General features: G+C 37.4%; 1 protein-coding gene across 1 annotated transcript in view; it reads right to left on the minus strand.

The window, feature by feature from the left end:
• Nucleotides 1-21,183, minus strand: part of KIF6 (kinesin family member 6) — a 376,398-nt gene that overhangs the window by 205,063 nt on the left and 150,152 nt on the right. Inside the window, 3 exon segments of the mRNA XM_014782562.2 lie at nt 10,948-11,051; nt 17,843-17,929; nt 18,824-18,967. Coding sequence (XP_014638048.2) covers nt 10,948-11,051; nt 17,843-17,929; nt 18,824-18,967 — 335 coding nt within the window.

Consider the following 21,183-nt stretch of genomic DNA (forward strand, 5'->3'; position numbering starts at 1 on the left):
AGATTGGAGTGTGTTGAGGTGTGAGTGGAAGGGAAGGGAATGGAGACCATGATCGAAAGCAACTTCTTGGAGTAGTTTCGCTTAAAGAAGAGGAAAGCGAGCAGTAGGTAGAGGGGGAGGTTGGGTCAAGTGGGAGTAATTCGGTTTTAAGTAGGGGAAAAACTTGAGCCCATTCAAATACTAATATGAAGAGTCCAGTAAGAGGGAGAATTTGAAAATAAAGAAAAAATAGAAGGATAGTTGAGCTTCTTGAAACGGCAGAAGGGACTAGGACGGGGAATACAGCTGGTGAGGTCGGCTCTAAACAGGAGACAGGACACATTCTCTAATGTAACAGGAGGAAGGAGAGGGTGGATACAGGGTACGGATGCAGGTTGGTATGTAGGTTTGGTAGCAGAGCAGGAAATTGAGGAAGTTCTCCTCAATTTGTGCATGTAGTAATTAATTGTAAAAAGATGTGTTTGTGTGCTCTGAGGGGCTTGCAGTCAAAGATAAGTTGCTATTATTAAATTAACTACAGCAAAATTATACCTAAAGGGAAATTCCTCACTGTACAATTCCTCACTGTTTTGATTTATTTTACTTTGGTTTGTTTAATGACTAGTCTTTTATCTTTATACTATCTTTCATCATACAGATTTTTCCAATTTTTTAAAAGTCAGGTTAGTCGAGGTCAAATTTACAGATAGTAAAATTTTTAATTCACCTTTTCCAGATGGGTAGAACCATGAGTTTTGACAAATGTGTACAGTTATGTAACCACCACTAAAATCAAGATATAGAATATTTCAATCACCCTAAACAATTCCCTCTTACTCCTTTGTAATCAATTCCCTGCCACACCAGAAAGCTTGGCAATCACTAATTTGATTTTTTTTTTTAACCATCTTAATCAAACATGATAGTGATCCTTTTTATTTTTTTGCTGGAAAAGATTTGCCCTGAGCTAACACCTGTTGCCAATCTTCCTCTCTCTTTTTTTTCCCTCCCCAAAGCCCCAGTACATAGTTACATATTCTAGTTGTAGATCCTTTTAGTTCTTCTATGTGAGCCACCTCCACAGCATGGCTATTGATAGACGAGTGGTGCGGTTCCCCCTTCAAGAACCAAACCCGGGCCGCTGAAGCAGAGTGTGTCAAACTTTAACCACTAGGTCATCAGGGCTGGTTCTAATCTGATTTCTATTCCTGTAATTTTGCCTTTTACAAAATGTCACATAAATGGAATCATATAGTGTGTTGCCTTCCATATCTGGCTTCTGTTACTTAGCATAATGCTTTTGAGATTCATCCAAGTTGTCAAATGTATCAATAGTTCATTCCATTTTTATTGCTGAGTAGGATTCAATTGTATGGCTGTACCACAATTTGCTTAGCCACTCACTGGTTTATGCTGTTTCCAGTTCTGGGAGATTATGAGTAAAGCTGCTGTAAATATTCATGTAGAAGTCTTCATGTGGGCATACGTTTTCATTTCTCATAGATAAATACCTAGTAATGAGATTGCTGGGTTTATGGTGTTATGTTTAATGTTATCAGGAACTGTAAATCTGTTGTTTCCAAAGTGGGTGTACTATGTTACATCCCCACCAGCAATGTGAGTTTCTCATCCTCACCAGCACTTGTTATTGTTAGTTTTTAAAAGCTCTTCTAATAATTGTATAGTATTATCACATTAAGGTTTTAATTTGATTTCCCTAATGACTAATGATGTTGAGCTTTCATGCCCTTATTTGCCATCTGTATGTTTTTTGATATAATGTCTGTTCAAATATTTTGTCCATATTATTGTTTCTTTTCTTATTATTGAATTGTGATAATTTTTTAAGTATTCTGGATATACGTCCTTTGTCAGATATGTGTTTTGAAAATGTTTTCTCCCAGTCTGTGTTTTTAAAATTTTATTAACATTGGTCTTTGAAAGAGTAGACACTTTAAATTTTGATGGTCTAATTTACCATTTTTTTCTTTTATGATTTGTGCATTTTATGCCCTATAAAATTTTTGCTCAACTCAAGATCACAAAGATTTTCTATCAATTCTTTAAGAAGTTTTATATTTTAGGTTTTACATTTAGGTCTATGATTCATTTTAGATAAATTTTGGTATATGGTATAAAGTATGGGTTTTCTTCTTTTAAAAAGTTGTTTTATCTATTCTAGGTCCTCGGCATTTCTGTGAATTTCAGAAACAGCTTGTCAATTTTCCGCAAAAAAGCTGGCTGGAATTTTGATTAGGATTGCATTAAATCTATAGATCAGTTTTGGGAGAACTGATATCTTAGCATTGAAGAACCCAATCCATTAACACGGTATATCTCTGTATTTATTTAAGTTTTCTTTGATTTTTCTCAACAATGTTTTATAGTTTTCAGCATACAAATCTTGCACATATTTTGTTAGATTTATCCCTAAGTATTTTATGTTTTTTGATGCTATTGTAAATGATGCTGGCTTTTTATTTCAATTTCTAATTGTTCATTGCTAGTATATAGAAATACAATTGAGTTTGTATATTGACCTTGTATCCTACAACCTTGCTAACCTCATTTATTAATTCTAGTATATTTTTTTTGTAGAGTCTTTGGGTTTTCTACATAGACAATCATATTGTTTGTGAACAAAGATAGTTTTATTATTTCCTTCCCAATTCTTTACGTGTTTTATTTATTTTTCTTGCTTTATTGTACTGATTAAATCCCTTAGTATGATGTTGAATAGAAGTGGTAAGAAAGGACATCCTTGCCTTGTTTCCGATTTTAGAGAGAAAGAATTCTTTCTTTCACTGTTAATTATTATATTAGCTATATATTTTTTGTAGATACACTTTATCAGGTTGTGGAAGTTCCCTTCTATTCCTGTTTTACTCAGTGCTTTGACTATATGATACGGAATTTTGTCAAATGCTTTGTCTGCATCTATCGAGATGATCAAATTTTTTTTTGTTAGTTTGTTGATATAATGAATTATACTAATTGATTTTTGAATGTTAAACCAGTCTTGCATTCCTGGGATAACACCCACTTGGTCATGATTTATTATCCTTTTAATATTTTGTTGAACTGAATTTACAAATATTTTATTAAATATTTTTATTCATGTGGGATGTTGGTCTGTAGTTTTCTTTTCTTGTAATGTATTTGTCTGCTTTGATTCTAGGGCTACACTGGCTTTGTAAAATGAATTGGGAATTGTTCCCTCCTTTTCTGTTTTCTGGAAAAATTTGCATAGAATTTGCATTATTTATTCCTTAAATGTTTGGCAGAATTTGCAGTGATGCTATCTGGGCCTGGAGTTTTCTTTGTTGGAAAGTTTTTACCTGAATTCATTTTCTTATATAGATATAGGACTATTCAGGTTCTCTATTTTCTTGAGTGAGCTTTGGCAGACTGTGTCTTTTAAAATTTGTCAAATTTACCTAAGTTAGCAAATATATTGTCACAGGTTGTTCATAATATTCCCTTGTTATCCTTTTAATGTCTCATCTTTCTACAGTGTTTACTGTTAATACTCCGAGTCATAAAAGAAGGGAGATTTTTTTCCCCATTGGAAAATAGCCAATGAATGGAATATTTAATTACATATAAATAGATATAAAGGGAGGGAATGGGGCTGATACGGCTAAGTAAAAAGAAAAATTCAGTTGGCAAGCTTCCCACAGTAAGTTTGAACGTAGGGAGATGTGGTCCTGCAGATCCTGATTAAGACCTACTTCAAATTAGATCAGAGAATTTCTGAGCTGACTTTTGGTCTTGACCTCAGTATTACATCAACTCAATACCAGTCACTCCAAAATTTAAATCTTCAGCCTTAACCTTTCTCTAAAGTTCCAGAATTCAACCTGTACATCATATATTCCTTCATCATGCTAAGAACTGAACATTTCTTATTCTCAACCAACTTCTTTTCCCAATTTTTCCATCCCTTGATAACTTGTTTTAGCCTTGAGGTTTTACTATTCTCCCTTCTTTATCTCTTTTATATTTGCAGCAATCACTTCTATTGATTCTCCCTCCACAAAGTCTCTCACATTTGTCTCTTCCTCTGTTTTCACTGTCATTACTCGAGTCTTTTCCCTCATCATCACTCAAACCTGAATATCTTCCTGATTTCTCACTCCTGCTAATTCTATTCATGGCTATCAGAGTAGTAGCCATAAAAAAATCTGTATCATGTGAATCTTATTAAAATTGCAACTCCTGTTTTATTTTTCTTTGTGCACTTTCTGCTCTCTGAAATGCTCTGTATTTTAGTGATTTATTTTGTGTATTATCTCTCTCCCCACTGGAATGTAAGTTCCATGAGGGCAAGGACTTTGTTTTGTTCATTCCTATATCTCTAGTACCTAGAACAGTGCCTAGCATAAAGAAAGAGCACAATAAACATTACTGAATGAGTGAATGAATTGCAATACTCTCAAATCACAATGTTTCCTAGTCACCATTAAATAAAATAGTAGCTTCTCTACATATGGTATTCATAACCCATCATGAGATCACCATTTATCTGTATAATCCTATTCTTCAATTCTTCCATGAGAACCCCAGGTTCCTGCCAGGCCAATTTCAATCCAGATCCTTGCTAGTTAGTGCCTCTTATATGCAAGCCCCCTTACTGGTCTCTTGCTATTTTGCCCCCTCTTCCTCACACTGTGCTCATTCCCTCTCCGCATCCTTGCTTACGTGGTCTCCTTCACCTTAGAAAGGTGCCTTCTTCCTCTTGACATCCTTTAAAGCTTATTTAGCTTGCTCAGTGGGGGATAACTGTAATGACTTCCCTCATTTCTGAACTTCTACATGATTTAGCTTTTCATTATCATAGATAATGAGTAAAGATTGTATTAGACCATGTGTAATAAACTGAGAATTAGATTTAAAAACCTGGAGCTGAAAGAGTGCATAGATAGCATTTAGTCCAATTATCTCACTTTATACATAAGGAAAGAAGTCTAGAGAGCCATTAAAAAACTAATATGAGTAGAATTAGAACTATAATTAAGGTTTTACAATTCTCAGTGTCCACTTACTCTTTCCACTAATATACTCTCTCATTCTGTTTTATATATACATACACATGTGTGTGTATGTGTGTATATGTATTATTTCCCTAATAAAGCTGTAACTCCTTGGAATTATGTTCTGTATCCTATATTCCTGAATTCCCCAAAGCACCTATTAATGTGATTAGCATCTGGTAGGTGCTCAATAAATTCAAGTTGAAGGATTAACTGATTTGCAAAAAAACACTAAGAAAAATAAGTCAGAGAAAGACAAATACTGTATGAACTCACCTACACATAGAAAATAAAAAAGTTGAACTTAGACGAACAGAGAGTAGAATGGTGGTTGCCAGTGGGGGGTGGGGCGGGAAATGGGGAGATGTTGGTCAAGGGTACAAACTTCCAGTTATAAGACGAATAAATTCTGAGGATCTAAGATCTACAGCATGGTGACTATAATTAACAATACCTTATTGTATACTTGAAAGCTGCTAAAAGAGTAGATCTTAAATGTTCTCACCCCCCACCCCACATGCACACAAAGGTAACTATGTGAAGTGAAGGATACGTTAACTAACCTTATTGTGGTAATCATTTCACATTAAACTTACACAATGTTATATGTCAATTATATCTCAATAAAGCTGGGGAAAAATAGAAAAAAGAAAAGGATCCAGAGGTATGGAAGTTTCCTTTGGGCAAACTTGAGCTCAGGAAAGCCAATTCAATTCCACCTCAGAAGCAAAATGTCGCTTTGCAGAAAATATTCTAGTCATTTAGACTTGGGCCAGGATAGAATGCTTCCATCCTAGCCAGAGATCTACAGGCTTATTTTTTTTAACCAGAGGAAGAAAGAGGTATGTGTTTAGAGAGTCAATCAGAATCAAATCTTCACCCAAGAAGTTCTGTATAAACATTAACTTGGCTATACAGCCTTCATCCAGCTGTCTCTTTTCAAATTTACACAGGCAAAAAAAAGATGTAAACTAAAAATATCACAGTAACTAGAGGCTGACATCTGAAATCCTCTTCAACTCAAGCATCCAAGTGAATGCAACAAATATTTACATTAAGAACTGAAATGTTGGGAAATAGTTCAAAAAATTTGATATGGCTAGATATTGAGAGGCATCTTCACACAGTCCAATGCATACTACACAGAATACATTATCTATTAGATATCTGCTTTCTGACTTCCTTCACAGAATCCCCGATGGGAACGTCCTTATGCCATGCCAGGCAGCATAAGCCCAGGAACCAGCAGGACAGAGAAGTAGACCCGAACTAGAACATTTCTGCCACTCTGTCCTGCCAAGCTGTGGGACTCTTCCTCTCTCCAACACCACTATCCTCCTCCCATCCTCACCACCTGGGGAGTCTGGGCACAATGAGAGGACTGAAGATGATTCACGTTCCTGAGTAAATGCACAGGAGCTCTAGAAGGCAAAGACTAAGAAACACAGACTAATGACATTAAATAGCAGTGCCACATTAGGGGCAAATTTTGATTTATCTCTTTTACTTTGAGATGATAAAGTACTCTTAAATCTGATGAATTTTAAGTTGTACCAATATTCAATCTAGCCAATTATGGCAAAACATAACTGCAACAACAGTAATAAAAAAACACATCTGAATAACCCTCACTGTCAGTTCATTGAACAAGCACCAAAGTCGCTGGATCGTTGTGAAACCCACTGTATGCTTTGGAGGGTGGATGTAGTTTGCAACATTTGTTCTCCCTAACTGTTGATCAGAAATCATTAACAAGATGTAATGCTATATACGACACTTATCTTGATAGCAAAGATGTCATTGCATAGAAAATTGTTGAAGTTTACTTATTAACACATGAACTAATTTTACATGATTCCTGAGCTCAAAATTAATCATTACTATCTCTGCAATTTTGTGTTTTATTTCTATCTTCTCATAATACTTATATACTGCATCACAGTTACTTGTGCTCATGTCTGTCACTGCCACTAAATCATAAACCCCTTGAGAGCTGGATCTAGGTCTTGTTCATCTTTGGGTTCCTTTCAGGGCCTAGAGTAGAGTTTTCTGAATACTAGATGAATAATAAATGTTGAATGAATGAACCAATTACCCAGAAAAACTAATGGCAACCCTACATACTATGTAGAATCTGTTCCAATTGACATTTGTATATTTGTTATCTATGGATCAAAGGAAATCAATCCATGATCCAAGAGTACTTCAGTATTTTAAATCTGTTGTCACAATTTTATTTCTCTCCATTCTATCCCCCAAACTCCTGTGAATGGCAAATTTGATTGTTGTCAATAACTTTTAAACAGAAACATACATTCATGTAATAAATGGCAAGTTAGTAAAAGATATAATGTAAATATTATACAATATTGAGTACCACAAGAAAGATATAACAAAATTTGTTCATTATCGTTCATTATCTTATACTTTACAGCATTTTTCTTTTTGTGAAAGTATAGTCTGTGGTAGTCTCTTTAAGAGAGGATCTAGGGTGGTAAACTTCCTGTCTGAAAGTTTCTATGTCGAAAAATGCCTTTATTTCACCTTCACGTTTGAATATTAGTTTGGCTAGGTACAGAAATTTCCATTAAAGTCCTTTTTTGTTGTGTTTTGTTTTCAGCATTAGAAGTTCTTGTTTCCAGAGTTGTTGATGAGAAGTCTGCTCTAAATCAGATTCTTGATTGTTAATCATTTTCTTCTGTGATAACTTTTGGGATTCTTTTATATATTTTGAGGTTGTAAAGATTTTCTACAATATTATTATACTGCTTAGCACACGGTAACCTCTTCATTCTGAAGTCTTATGTCTTTTTTGTTTTTCTTTTCTAAGAAATTCTTAGATATTATTTCTTTAACTATTGGTTCCCCTCCATTCTTTCTATTTCTCCTTCATTAACTCCTATTTGTTAGATATCGGTAAATCTAGGGCTATTCTTGATGATTCTTTTCTTTTAAACTTTCTATCTCTTCATCCTTTTATCTTATATTCTGGAAGAATTCCTTAGCCCTGGTCTTCTTAGCTCACTAATTTGCCCCTCCATTTTTTCATTCTGCTATTGAGCCATCTATTAAATTCTTAATGGCAACAATTACATTTTTTCATTTTCAAGATCTCTTGATTCTGTTTTATAAAAATCAAGATCCTGTTGATTCATGGATGTAATACCATCTTTTATATCTCTAAAGATATTAATCACTCTTCTTGTGAAGTTTAGTTCCCCCCGAGCTGTAAACGCTTCTTGTTCTTGTCTTTCTCAATGTTGGCAGTCCTCATATTTCTAGTCATTCCCACTGTGAGCCCATCCTTTCTAGACTCTCAGGTCTCTCTCAGCTTGGGCAGCCAGTCTTGGATGTGCGGCTGAAGCAGCTGTGGGTGCTTGTGCTCTTTTCTGTTGTCAGTGAGACTAGGGGGTGGGCAGAGCTGAAGACAGCAGCCGGTCTTGTGAGCTTACTTGGTCCCTCTTTATCCTGGACATCATCAGCTACCTGAGGCTCTTCTCTATTTCTCCATCCTAAAACTGACCTAAACGCTGGGTGGAGAAGGGAAGAAGGAGTGCACAGGGGTTCATAGAACAAACCGCTGCCACTACAACACTCTACCAAACCCTCACTGACTGTTCCTAGCTTCTCCTGCTCCAAGGTGCCACCACTTCTAGACATGGAGCCTGCACAGTGCTGCACCCATGTCTTGGTCTATCCTTTTCTCTTGCTCATCTCAACCCCAGCTTTCAGTCTCCCAGGAATTCCTTGAAGCCTCTAGTCCCTTGAGAAGTTTAATTCTTGTTCTTGGGTGTGGCTAGAGATTCAGATGTTTCTTCATATCAGTTCTATAATTCCCCAGACCTGGTGCAGTGGAGCATATACTTACTCAATCTGACATCTTGAAACCACCACATTCAGAGTCTTACCCTTAAACTGAGCCTTCTGAGCAACATACAGGATATACAGGAATTAGAGAAAACACTGGTACTTATTTTACACGGTGGTTATTTCCCTGTTTGCTCTTAGATTCAATTTCCACTTTCCCCCTGTTTGACTGTGTCACAGGAAACTACATTCCCTGACTCTTTTTTTTTTTTTGTGAGGAAGATCAGCTCTCAGCTAACATCCATGCCAATCCTCCTCTTTTTGCTGAGGAAGACGGGCTCTGAGCTAACATCTATTGCCAATCCTCCTCGTTTTTTCCCCCATTTTCTCCCCAAAGCCCCAGTAGATAGTTGTACGTCATAGTTGCACATCCTTCTAGTTGCTGTATGTGGGACGTCGCCTCAGCATGGCCTGACAAGCAGTGCGTCGGTGCGCGCCTGGGATCTGAACCCCGGGCAGCCAGTAGCGGAGCGCGCACACTTAACTGCTAAGCCACGGGGCCGGCCTCTCCCTGACTCTTTTAACAATTTTCTTCTGGGTAAGTTCAACCAATGGGACACACTAGTGGACGATTGGAAGGGGAGATGAGGGAGAAGCTAGGGATCCCCGCCGAGATGATGTCTCAAATAGTGCCTGTCTTCAGTGGCCCGGGCCTCTATCAAGCAGCACTCATCACAGTCTAGCTCCTGCTGGTCAGCACCAGTCTTAGGCTCTGGTAACAAAACCTTCTACTGATGTCCCTCCAGTCCTGGAGATGTAGGAGCTCCTGTTGTTCCTGATCTCTGGGGTGCTGCATCACTCCTGCAGTACCATCGCCTATACAATTAATTTCCTATATTAAATTCATTTTGTTGAGGGGCCTAAAGTGGTTTTGTTTTCCCTGCTGGACCCTGACTTAAAGATCAATATGCTGAAGAGACATCTTCAAAAATAATAATTGGTAATTCCTTTCTTTGAGAGGAAGGGAGCACCATCGTGAAGGAATTCTCAACTTGGGTTTCTCAATATCTAAGATGTCCCAAGTTATTTCAAGGAGTGACATGAAATTCTCTGAAATGTGAGTTTTGGCAATGTATTTCACCTTAAATGCATATATGCCACAAAGCAGTTTTGTAAGGAAAGCCTTAAGGCCCTATTATATTATTAAACATAGTGTTTTAGAAGCAGGAAATGCTATCCTAGAGGAGTGAGAGCTTTGAGAATAACAGAAACCTTGCTGAAGGCTTCTCAAGCTGTAGACCTACCTCCAGGGGCAGGCATGAAATAGTTTAAAGAAAATACTTTTATCATCTCTAGCATTTACTATTTTCTCTGTTGAGAGGGGCTTAGGTAAAATGACAGTATACCTTTAGAAAAGTCTCGCTTGGCTCTCTTTCTTATTTGGAAATGGAGAATACCAATGTCTGAGAAGCCTAGTCCGTTATTATCACTCCATAAATGCTTAATAAGCGGCACAGAAACAACAAGACAGCCCACCACTGTGGCTCATGTTCAGAGAGAGAATGAGAGCCACATTGAGCCACTGATACGCCATATGGCTGCAAATCTAAAGGCTCTCAAAGATGCCGCACTTCTATAAAGCTCTGAATACCTGCTTTCATTCCCATTTCGAGTGTTTGAACTGTAATATACGGGCCATCTATTTATTAGAGAGAGCTTACTTTGGCATGGGATAAATTGGTGCTTGCAGCAAGATGCTGTTTAACACAAAGGACGTTTCTTGAATTCCTTTCAGATCTGAGACCTACAGCTCAAGAGTGTTTGGTGTATATGTTTTAAAATTGCATGACTATTATACAATCCCTTTTCTTCAGCTGGCATGAGAAGGATATTCCCATCCCCTCTATGCTCTGTTCTTTACTTCCTCAAAGCTGAGGCGGCAAAAACACTGCCAGCCTTATCCAGCTTTTCGTGGAAAGCCGCCACTCTTAACTGGCGCCTAAATGCAATTTCACGCTGTCCCAGGAGACCTTCATGCTTTGAGGTGGATTCATAACATTAGGGCCAACAAAGAAGTTAACACACACTTTCATTGTTAAAGGAAAAGAAAAAAAGTCTGCTGGCTTACTGAAGTCGCTCTGCTTCTGTGAGTGCCTCTGTCCTCTGCTCCCCAGTGACAATGGCCAGTTCATCCTTCAGTTCCTGGATTTCCTTTTGTAGGCGTATAATCATCTACAAATGGTAAGGCAGGAGAGCAAATGTCAACTCATTAAGGGAAACTTGGTGACAGAGAACATGCATCTTTTGAAATTATGAACTATTTTAAGGATACAAAAATGTATAGAGAATGATATAAAAGGCACTCCTGTACCTACCACCTAGCTTTGTTAAATCTTAATATTTTCTCAAAATAGTTCTAGAATTTTTTTTAACAAATGAAACATTACTGATGTAACTGGGGCCTCTTATTCCTATTCCCCTCTGTCCTTCCTGGGGGGAACACAATACTGCATTTAGTGGGTAGCATTTCCCTGCATGTTTTCATACATTCTCTCCACATGTATGGATGTAACTGTAAATATTGTACAGTATCATTTTGCATGCCTTAAACTTTACGCAAATGTTACTGTACTGCATGTAATTGCAACTTGGTTTTTTTCCCCACGTTATGTTTTTGAGGTTATTTATATTGCTTCATGTGGCTCTAGTTCATTAATTTTCATGGATATATAGTATTTCAGTAAAGGAATATATCACAGTTTGTTTAGGTCTCCTGTTGATGGACATTTAGGATTTTTACTTTTGCTATTACAAACAGTGCTGCTGTGGACATTATAAATCTCTGGGCACATGTGTGAGAGTTTCTTTACAGTGTGCATTTACAATAGAATTGCATGGTTGGGGGCCGGCGCTGTGGCTTAGCGGTTAAGTGCACACACTCCGCTACTGGTGGCCCGGGTTCGGATCCTGGGTGCGCACCTACGCACTGCTTCTCTGGCCATGCTGAGACGGCATCCCACACACACCAACTAGAAGGATGTGCAACTATGACATACAACTATCTACTGGGGCTTTAGAGAAAAAAAAGGAGAAGGATTGGCAATAGATGTTAGCTCAGAACCGGTCTTCCTCAGCAAAAAGAGGGGGATTAGCACGGATGTTACCTCAGGGCTGATCTTCCTTACATTAAAAAAAAAAAATAAGAATTGCATGATTGTAGAGTATGTGCATCTCCCTTTTACTATTTATTGCTAAATTGCTCTTCAGAGGAGCTGTATAAATTTACATTTTCATCAGCTATATATATAAGTTCCTGTTTCCCCACATTTTTGTCACTCTGTATGTAGTATTGACAGGCACTTTAATTTTGCCAATCTGGTAGGTGTAAAGCGGTATCTCAGTTTGTTCTAATTTGCATTTTCAGGATTATTGGTGAGGTTGATCATCTTGGTATACGTATATTGGCTGTTTGGGTTTCCTCTTCTGTGAATTATTTATTTACATTCTTGCCCATGTTTCAGTTGAACTGTTTTTCTTTTCCTTATTGATTTTCAGGCTTCTTTATATATTCTAGACGTGAATTCTTTGTTAGTTTTATGCAATGCACAGATTTTCTCCCAAAATATGTCATGTTTTTCACTTTGTGGTGTTCTTTCTGTTAAATGAAAGTTTTACATTTCAATATAATTTCATTATCAACTTCTGTTATGAGTTGTATTTTTGTGTCTTAAAAAAAAAATCTATTTTACCTAAAACCATAGTAATGTTTTCCTATATGTTCTTATAAAAGTTTTAAAGCTTTGCTTTTCACATTCAGGTTGATTTTATTTTGTATAAAGTATGAGATATAGATCTAATTTTAATTTATTTTTTATACAGCTAACCTTGCAAGATTTGCTATTATAATTCAAACACGTTTCCACATATAAATGTGTCTTTTTCTGGGCTATTGGTTAAACATATTTGTCTACTTGACTATATGTATGGCAATACTACACTGTTTTAATTACCATATTTTAAGAAATTTTGGCATCTAGATAGAACAAGCCCCCTTCATCTTGTTTTTTTCCAAAATAGACTTGGCTATTCTTGGTCCTTTGCTCTTTCATGTAAATTTTAGACCCAGCTTGTAAAATTCTACCAAAGACCCTTCTCAAATTTTAACTGGAAATAAATTTGATTAAAAGGTTAATTTGGTAAGACATCAAATTAATGACATTGAATCATCACATCCATGAACATGGTATGGCTTTCCACTGATTCTTTTCAATAAAGATTTATAATTTCCTCTATAAATATCTTATATGTCTTTAATTAGATTTTGTTCCTAGAATTTTAAAGTTTTTATTACTATTATAAACGGAATTTTTGTAAAATTGCATTTTCTAATTGTTGGCTTTTGATGTATAGGAAGGCAATTCATTTTTATATATGGATTATGTACCAAATAACTTTCTGAACATTGTTTTGGTTCTGTTTATCATTAAATATTCTTGGATATTCTATATAAGCAATCAAATTCTAAGTAATGGCAGATGTTTTTCTTCTTTTCAAATCCTCATACCTTCCAAAAAAATTGTCTCTGTCCTGGCAAGGACTTCCAAGTACAGTGCTTAAGACATTCTTGTCTTATTCCTTCTAGCATTTCCCTTTTAAAATGTTTGCTGTAGTTTTGCGTTGATACCCTTAATCACTTTAAGGATGTTCACTTATATTCATAGTTTGATGAGTCTTTTCAAACTATGGATGAATGTTTAATGTTATCAAATACTTTTTCTGCATCTAGTGATGTAATCATATAATTTTTGTCTTTTAAACTGTAAATGTAATGAATCACCTTAATTCATGTGATTTTTTTTTAGTATGAACTACTTCAGATATAAAAAAAGTATAAAGAATACTTTGTACCCACTACTTAGCTTAAGTGAACACCAACGTACCTACCTCTTAGCTTAAGAAATCAAACGTTACAGACCCTTTTGAAGCCCTCACCCCTGTAGAGCCTTCCCTAAATGAATTCCGCATTACCATTACCCTGAATTTGGTGTTTATTTTTCCCGTGGCTTTTTTTCTTTTACTATACATTAGTATGTTTTCTAATGATAGATTATCCTTAAATTCCTGAAGTAAACCGAACTAGTCATGATACCACATATCATATTAATGATCATATGATCATAATGCAAAATTCCTAAAACAAAAATTAGCAGGCTGAATCCAACTTTTATTCTTCCTTCAGTATTTGGTAAATTAAAAAAAAAAAAAACATTGAGGGGCCTGTCCAGTGGCGTAGTGGTTAAGTTCGTGCACTCTGCTTCAGTGGCCCAGGGTTCTCAGGTTCAGATCCCAGGGTGGACTGAGGCACTGCTTGTGAAGCCATGCTGTGGTGGCGTCCCATGTAAAGTGGAGGAAGATGGGCATGGATGTTAGCCCAGGGCCAGTCTTCCTCAGCAAAAGGAGGAGGATTGGCAAGGGATGTTAGCTCAGGGCCGATCTTCCTCACAAAAAACCAAACCAAAACAAAAACATGGAGTCTGGTCCTTCATTTCTTCCTTCTTTCCTTCCTTCTCTCCTTTCTCTCCCTGTCTCCTTCCTTCCTTCTTTCCTTCCTTTCTTTCTCTCTCTTCCTCCTTCCTTCTGTTCCTCCCTCTGTTCCTCTGTCCCTGCCTCCCTCTTTCTTTTCTTTTCTTTTCTCTCTCTCCTTTTGGTAGCTTTGTTATTATTGAGTCAATTTATTTATTAGTTGTAGACATATTAATGTTTTAAAATTCTTCTTGCCTTAGTTTCAGTGTTATGTTTTTCTAGGAAATTGTCCATTTTGTTTAAGTTTTCAAAGTTATTGCCATAAAGTCATTCAAAGCATGTTATTATTATTTTAAAATATCTACTGTACCTATATTATTGTATCAGTTTGTGCCTTTTTTTTTATTCTTTTCTTCCTTAATCTTTCCAGAGATTTTTTTCCTTTTATTAATCTGTTAAAAATCAACTTCAGGTTTTGTTGTTTCTCTTCACTGGCTTTTGTTTTCACTCATTTTTATACTTTTTAATTTCTGTTTTCCTACTTTTGTAGATTTACTTTATTGTTCGTCTTCTAATTTGGCTTAGGGGTTACTAGACCAAGGGAGTGGTGTAAATTTGAACTGCAAACCCATGTGAGCCTTAGGATTTCAAAGTTTTAGAGAAACCACATTTTGTTCTACCTAGAGTCCACTGGGCAGACAAGCTTCCCAGCATCTCCCTATGCCAGTGGACAGATTTTATTTTTCCTTTCTGGTTCACTCTTTTACTGGTTTTATGTTGAGGAGGGGAGAGGATGTCTGAGGTTCATCATCCACCTCCCAAGGTGCCAGGTCTGTGACTTACACGCCTTTGTTGCAACCCCCTTCACCCCTCCACTCTAGGACAACTGCAGGCTCAGCTTTGTTTCTAGGCCCTGGAGAATTCCCTTACTTCCTTCAACCTCAGACATATATTTCAAAAGGTGCTTGTTAAATTTTGTATAGGTGCGTTTCAGATTACCTGTACCACATCAACAGGACCAGAAGTTCCAAAGAACATGATACTGAGTATTTTAAATGTGTCAGTGCTCCTAGAATTTCATTTAAATGCACAGGATTGAGTAGGTTTTGGTTGTTTACTTGTTTTCAAAAACATTCTTAGAATCATCAAGCTATGCAGAATGAAAATCCTTAGACAGAAACTGGGTCATTCATTTGTATCTTCCCTCTACTAAATTAATATTGATGCCATATTTTCTATTTGTACTAAGGCTTTCAAAGTCAAATCTAACAACCAAATTATCTTCTGTCTTATTGAACAGAAATCTCAGAACTAAGCCAACTTTTCATGATTTTGAGATTATTACAGTCATATCTCCCACCAAGTTACTGCAGAAACTTTGAGATAAGAGCCATTCTTAGAAGATTTTGGCCGATGCCCACCCAGTCACCACAGACTGGCCTGTTGACAGTTCTGTTATCACCTTGTCTCTCTGAGGTACCAACACTTGTAAAGAAAGCAAGTCACACCCTTTGTGATCCTGATCTTACAGGGCTGGCTCCATATTTGCCCTGAAATTTTGAGAGTGAGATATAGGAAATCCCATCCAAGTTGTGTTGTGGGTGGTTCTGAGGACAAATTTTCAATTGTCACTCGTGCTTCAGAAAAGCTCTGCATGTAAAATAATAAACAGTAATGTCAGTTTTTAGAAGCAATTATAAAAGAGACCAGGAGACAACACTTGTCAATTACTGGATTATTCTGCAATGGGAAGACTTTAACATTTGTTCAATCATCAGCTATTAGCTTTTGACGCCTGATTTCTTTAATTCTCTCACTGATCTACATCAAACACATGATAACGTTGACCTTTCTTCAAATTCCTCAAGTTCCTTCAAAGAAAAGTCTCTTTAGCCAAATTTAAAGGAAAAACCCTCCAATGCCTAATATGTTTATTTTCTTTCAATTATGAACTAATTTTTGTCTTCAAGCTAATTGCCTTACTGTCTTCCTCATTCTGTGCAGTAATGTTACAGGGCTGCTAGCAGGGTAGGGACAGCAGAAGAATTCATCCTAGGAGCTCAATTCCACTTGACTCATGCATTTGAATTCCGCAGTCTCCTTTCTTCAGTGGGGGAACTGTGTGATGCTGGTATCTGACCAGGGCCTGTTCTGGAAATAGATCTGCCTCACCCATTGGTTTCTCCAGAAGAGAATTCCATCAGGGGAGCTCAAACTCCCTGAGGCAAGCAGGATAAAACAGCCCCATTATTCTTTTTTCCTCCTTTTCCTCTACTCTTCAATAGAATGATTTCAGGAGAGGATGGGCCAACAATCAAGAGGAAGTGATTAATATGGATAACAGTGAATTTGAGATTTTTTTTTTTTTGGAATTTGAGAAATTTGTAAATGAAGCACTGTTGGTAAGATTTCACATCTTTTTTATAATGCATACTACTAAGTTTACACCAGCTTATTATCTAGATAAATTAAAAAAAGCTGAGTGATTTGAAAAGTAATATAATCTTAATTTTAGAATTTTAAAATATTGAAATATTTTATTTCAACATTTTCAGTATTGGCATGAGTTGATTCCAAATCACATTTCATTTATAAAAGACTAACAGAATAGAGAAAAGAAAAAATATCTGCATTTTAATGAGTAGCTAAATCATATAACCTGCAAATATTTATGCTTTAAAAAAGCACTTTGACAAAGCAGAATTCATTGTTATAAAATTAGAAGCTTGGTCATTTTTCCACGGATCATACCAATTATTATTTTTTAAAAATCTCTAGAGGGCCAGCCCCGACGGCCTGGTGGTTAAAGTTTGGTGCACTCTGCTTTGGTGGCCCAGGTCCAGTTCCCAGGCGCAGAACTACACCACTCTTCTGTCAGTGGCCATTCTGTGGTGGCAGCTCACATAAACAAAAAAGAGGAAGATCGGCAACAGATGTTAGCTCTGGGTGAATCTTCTTCAGCAAAAAAAAAAAGAAAATCTCTAGAATAAGTACCAGGACAGGTTTGTAAAATATGGTTCTATTTAATAACCGGACTTCTTTTTCTCTATAAGCTTTTATAAAAGATGGTCTATTATTAGTGCCTCTAGAAAGTTAAACTGCTGCTCTTTGAAAGGCTATGACCTACATAGAGGTAGAACCGTGTAGGATTCTGCCGTATGCATCCTCAGGACTCACTGCCCATCTTAGCAGTGAGGGCACGGGGACTGCAGATAGAACACAGGCCCTGAGCGACTGTCCATGTCTGAATCCTGGCTCTGCCACTTGTTAGCACTGGGACTCTGAGCAAGCTAGTTAACATTTCTGTGCCTCAGTTTTGTCATCTATAAGATGGAGATAGAGACGGCATCTACTCATAAGGTCATTGTGAGCATTTAATTAGTTAATATGTTTCCAGCACTTAGAACATTGCCTGAAACGAGTAAGTTCCCCCCAAATTTTAGCTAATATTTGATATACTTTGATTTGTCTTTAAACATTGTCAGTTAAAAGTTGCTTACCAATCTGGGATCAACTTCTTCATTAAGAACAGCTTCATTCTTTATGAGTGCCACTCGTTGTGCAAATCTGCAGGTAGATATAGACTCCTAAGAAAGTAAAGTAACTCCTTAAAATGTTATGGCATAGAGAGACAAAACTTAATTTTTGTTCACAGGAAAAAGATGCATACCTAAAGAGTGATGCGTATAAAACACACATTCAAATGAAGAAGCTTTGCTCTAGAACATTATTTTTTATTAAAATTTTGTTTGGGCTTAATGAAATGACCAATGCTAAAAGTATGGGAGATCCTGAGACCCTAAGTGGCAACTGATACATGTTTTCAACTATTAATCTGTTAAACCAGAACCACATATACAAATCATAATCATGGCAGGTACCAAAATCCACAAATGTGAAAGACTACAAAATAAATATTTATAACAGACCAAAAAGAGAAGCTTTTCAAGGCATTTTACAATGCACTTGGGGCTTGGCCTTATTTTGACAGGCACCCTGCTGCTTCCTATTTTCCTCTTTTGGAGAAAGTCTGGATCCCAAACATTAATCTGAAATGCACAAAACATCAGCTGGCTCTAAAGCAACCCAAGAAAGCTATCTGGCAGCCATTCCCTGCCAAAGTACCCTGGGTGCTGCGCCCAGTGACATGTCTAGGAACACATCTTGGAGATATCTCCAAGGTACCCTAGTAATAAAGAGCAAAACCAAGCAGGAAAAGCCAAGGAAACCCATAGCAGGCCCTCTAAAGTTTGTATAGGAGGCTTCTTCAAACCATCCTGTGTTACGTGAAGTCAGTTCTCCAATGGGATAATTATAACGTTGGTAAATAACCCAAAGCTGTGAACTCTGTAGGGTATCTACCTCTGAAGGCATACCCTAACCCAGCTGAAAAGATGGAAACCCACCCAGGGCCCTCAACCATCTCACAAACTAGCAATAAAAACTCAAACTGAGATCTCCAGAAAGAAGAACCAACATACATAGATATTCCTTTTCTCTAAAGAGAGTGTTGCAATCATGGTCGTCATGCAGTTCCCTCCCAAGCTGTCCCTTAGGACACTGGTCATCATGGAGTTCCTGTAGGGAATGTGCGAACGGTGTTTTTCTGAAAGGGCAATGATAACCTGTGGTAAAGTAGAAAAATAATGGCATTAGCTTAGCAGAAAAGGCACATCTGACAAACAACTGAGCTGCAACTGTAATAAAAATACAAAAGGAAATAATAACTAAACGCAGGGTGACACTCAAAACTTGAGCTCAGAATAAAATATCTTAACAATATTCAGTACAATAATGGTGAAGATGGAATGAAGTAAATGTAGCAAAAACATACCATGATGAACCCTCTAAGTTTTGGACAGATGATATAACTTGTACAGAATTGGATACATTATGACTCTGTTTGCAGCCACTGGAAAATTCATATAAAAATTCAAGAGTAAATCATGCCAGATTTTTAAAATCCTACCAAAAGTGGTCTGTATGCCCCATCTTCAAGGTAGAAGAGGCAGAACAGTAAATAACAACAAGGAAATGCAGTATAGGGGTTAGTGGTGGAGACCCCAGATTTGGTGCCACAGTGTCCAGGCCCAAATTCTAGCCTTACTAGGGCATGCCACTCAACATCTCTGCCTCAGTCTCCTCATCTGTAAAATAGGAAAAAAATAGTACCTACCTCATAGGTAGTTGGGGGGATTAAAAGAGTTAAAATGTGCAAATTACTTTGGGGCATAGTACCTAGCGCATAATAAGTGCTGTATACATGTTTTCTATTATTGTAAGTGATAGGGGAAGTTTACTCTGGTTCACCTAAGGCTTGCTCATCTTACTCCTCATGAGTGTCTTAGGTACTTAAGGAAGGTACTAGATAGAGGGATGGTAGATGGATGAAAGGCTGCTGTAGGGTTGTCCCCAAAGGGAGCCACCAGGGGTTCAGGGTTTTCCTGGGAAGATTAATCTAGTGCTAGGATGTCCTTGCAAAGCATCAGGAATGTCACCCACAGATGTGACTTCAGGGGCATCACGAGGCCCTGGGTCCTGAAAATACCTCTGCCAACACCCGCCATTGTTCTAGTCTTCCCTCCAACAAGGTGTGTAATTCTCATCATCAAAACTTCTTCTACCACTTTAGTTTACAAAACAAGATAGGAGCACTATTTTCTGAAGGCCCTTTTGAGCAAAAGCATACAACTATACCACTGGTCTTGCTTTAAACTCATATCCACAGATTTTACTAAAAACCAGAAATCCTATAATATTTCTTTCAAATATCACTTTTCCATTCTCTGAAATGAGGCCTTTACACCCTATCCTTTTGTTTAAAACCTCTATCCAGTCTCCTCTCCCTGCCTTCAGTCCGAGCTGATGGCCACACACCCATCTACTAGATGCAAGCAGCCTGACCAGAACTATCTCATGCCTCATCACTAAACCCCTCGAACATTCTACCCTTCCTCCTGTTACCGTCCTGCTCCTGTCTAAGGCCAACACTCCATCCTCTCCCTCTTCTCCTCTCATCTACTTTGCTCTTATAATTAACCCCTCTCTCTTCTCATCAATTTCTCTCTTCCACCTGGATCATTCTCATCCTGCATGTGCACTACAGTACTAAACTAAGATGGCTCTTTCCAAGGTCATCCGCAACCCTCATGGAATCAAAAGCATCGATTGCCATCTTAGTAGATTTCTGAGTTAAGTAAGCATTCAGTACAGGTACCCATTGCCTCTTTTAGGATACACTTTATTCACTTGGTAATCATGACACCACACTTTGCTGATTTTCATCTTTCTTCAAAAACTAGTTAATGAATGCTTCCTTTTCTTCTTCCCAAATTAGAAATATTGGAGTGCTCCAGGGCTCAGTCCTTGATCCTCTTCGTCCTTGTCCTTATCTACACTCTCTCCCTATGTAATCTCATCCAATTCCTTGGTTTTAAATACATCTATATCCTGATGTCTCCCCAGTTTATATCATCAGCCTCAACCTTTTCCTTGGGCTTCTATTCCTGTGGCAACTCTACATTTCCACCTGGATGTCTGTTCTTGACTTTCTCTCCCTTCTACCTCCAAACTGAATTCTTTCCCAGGCTTTACCCACCATTATTAACAGCATCACCATCCACCTAGTGGCTCAGTCCAAAACCCTAGGCATCATTCTTGATTTTTCATCACAATCATCCAATCCACCAGCAGTTTCTATTAGTTTTACCTACCAAACATACCCAGAATGGATCACTTCTTCCCACCCCTTCTGTCACCACTCCAGTTCAAGCCTCCATCGCCCCTACCTTGGACAACTGCATAAGGCCTTGAATCAGTCTCCTTGCTTCTCCTTTTGCCC

The sequence above is a fragment of the Ceratotherium simum genome, chromosome 13 (genome assembly GCF_057802395.1).
Source record: "Ceratotherium simum simum isolate JZ-2026a chromosome 13, ASM5780239v1, whole genome shotgun sequence".
In the NCBI taxonomy this organism is placed as follows: Eukaryota; Metazoa; Chordata; class Mammalia; order Perissodactyla; family Rhinocerotidae; genus Ceratotherium; species Ceratotherium simum.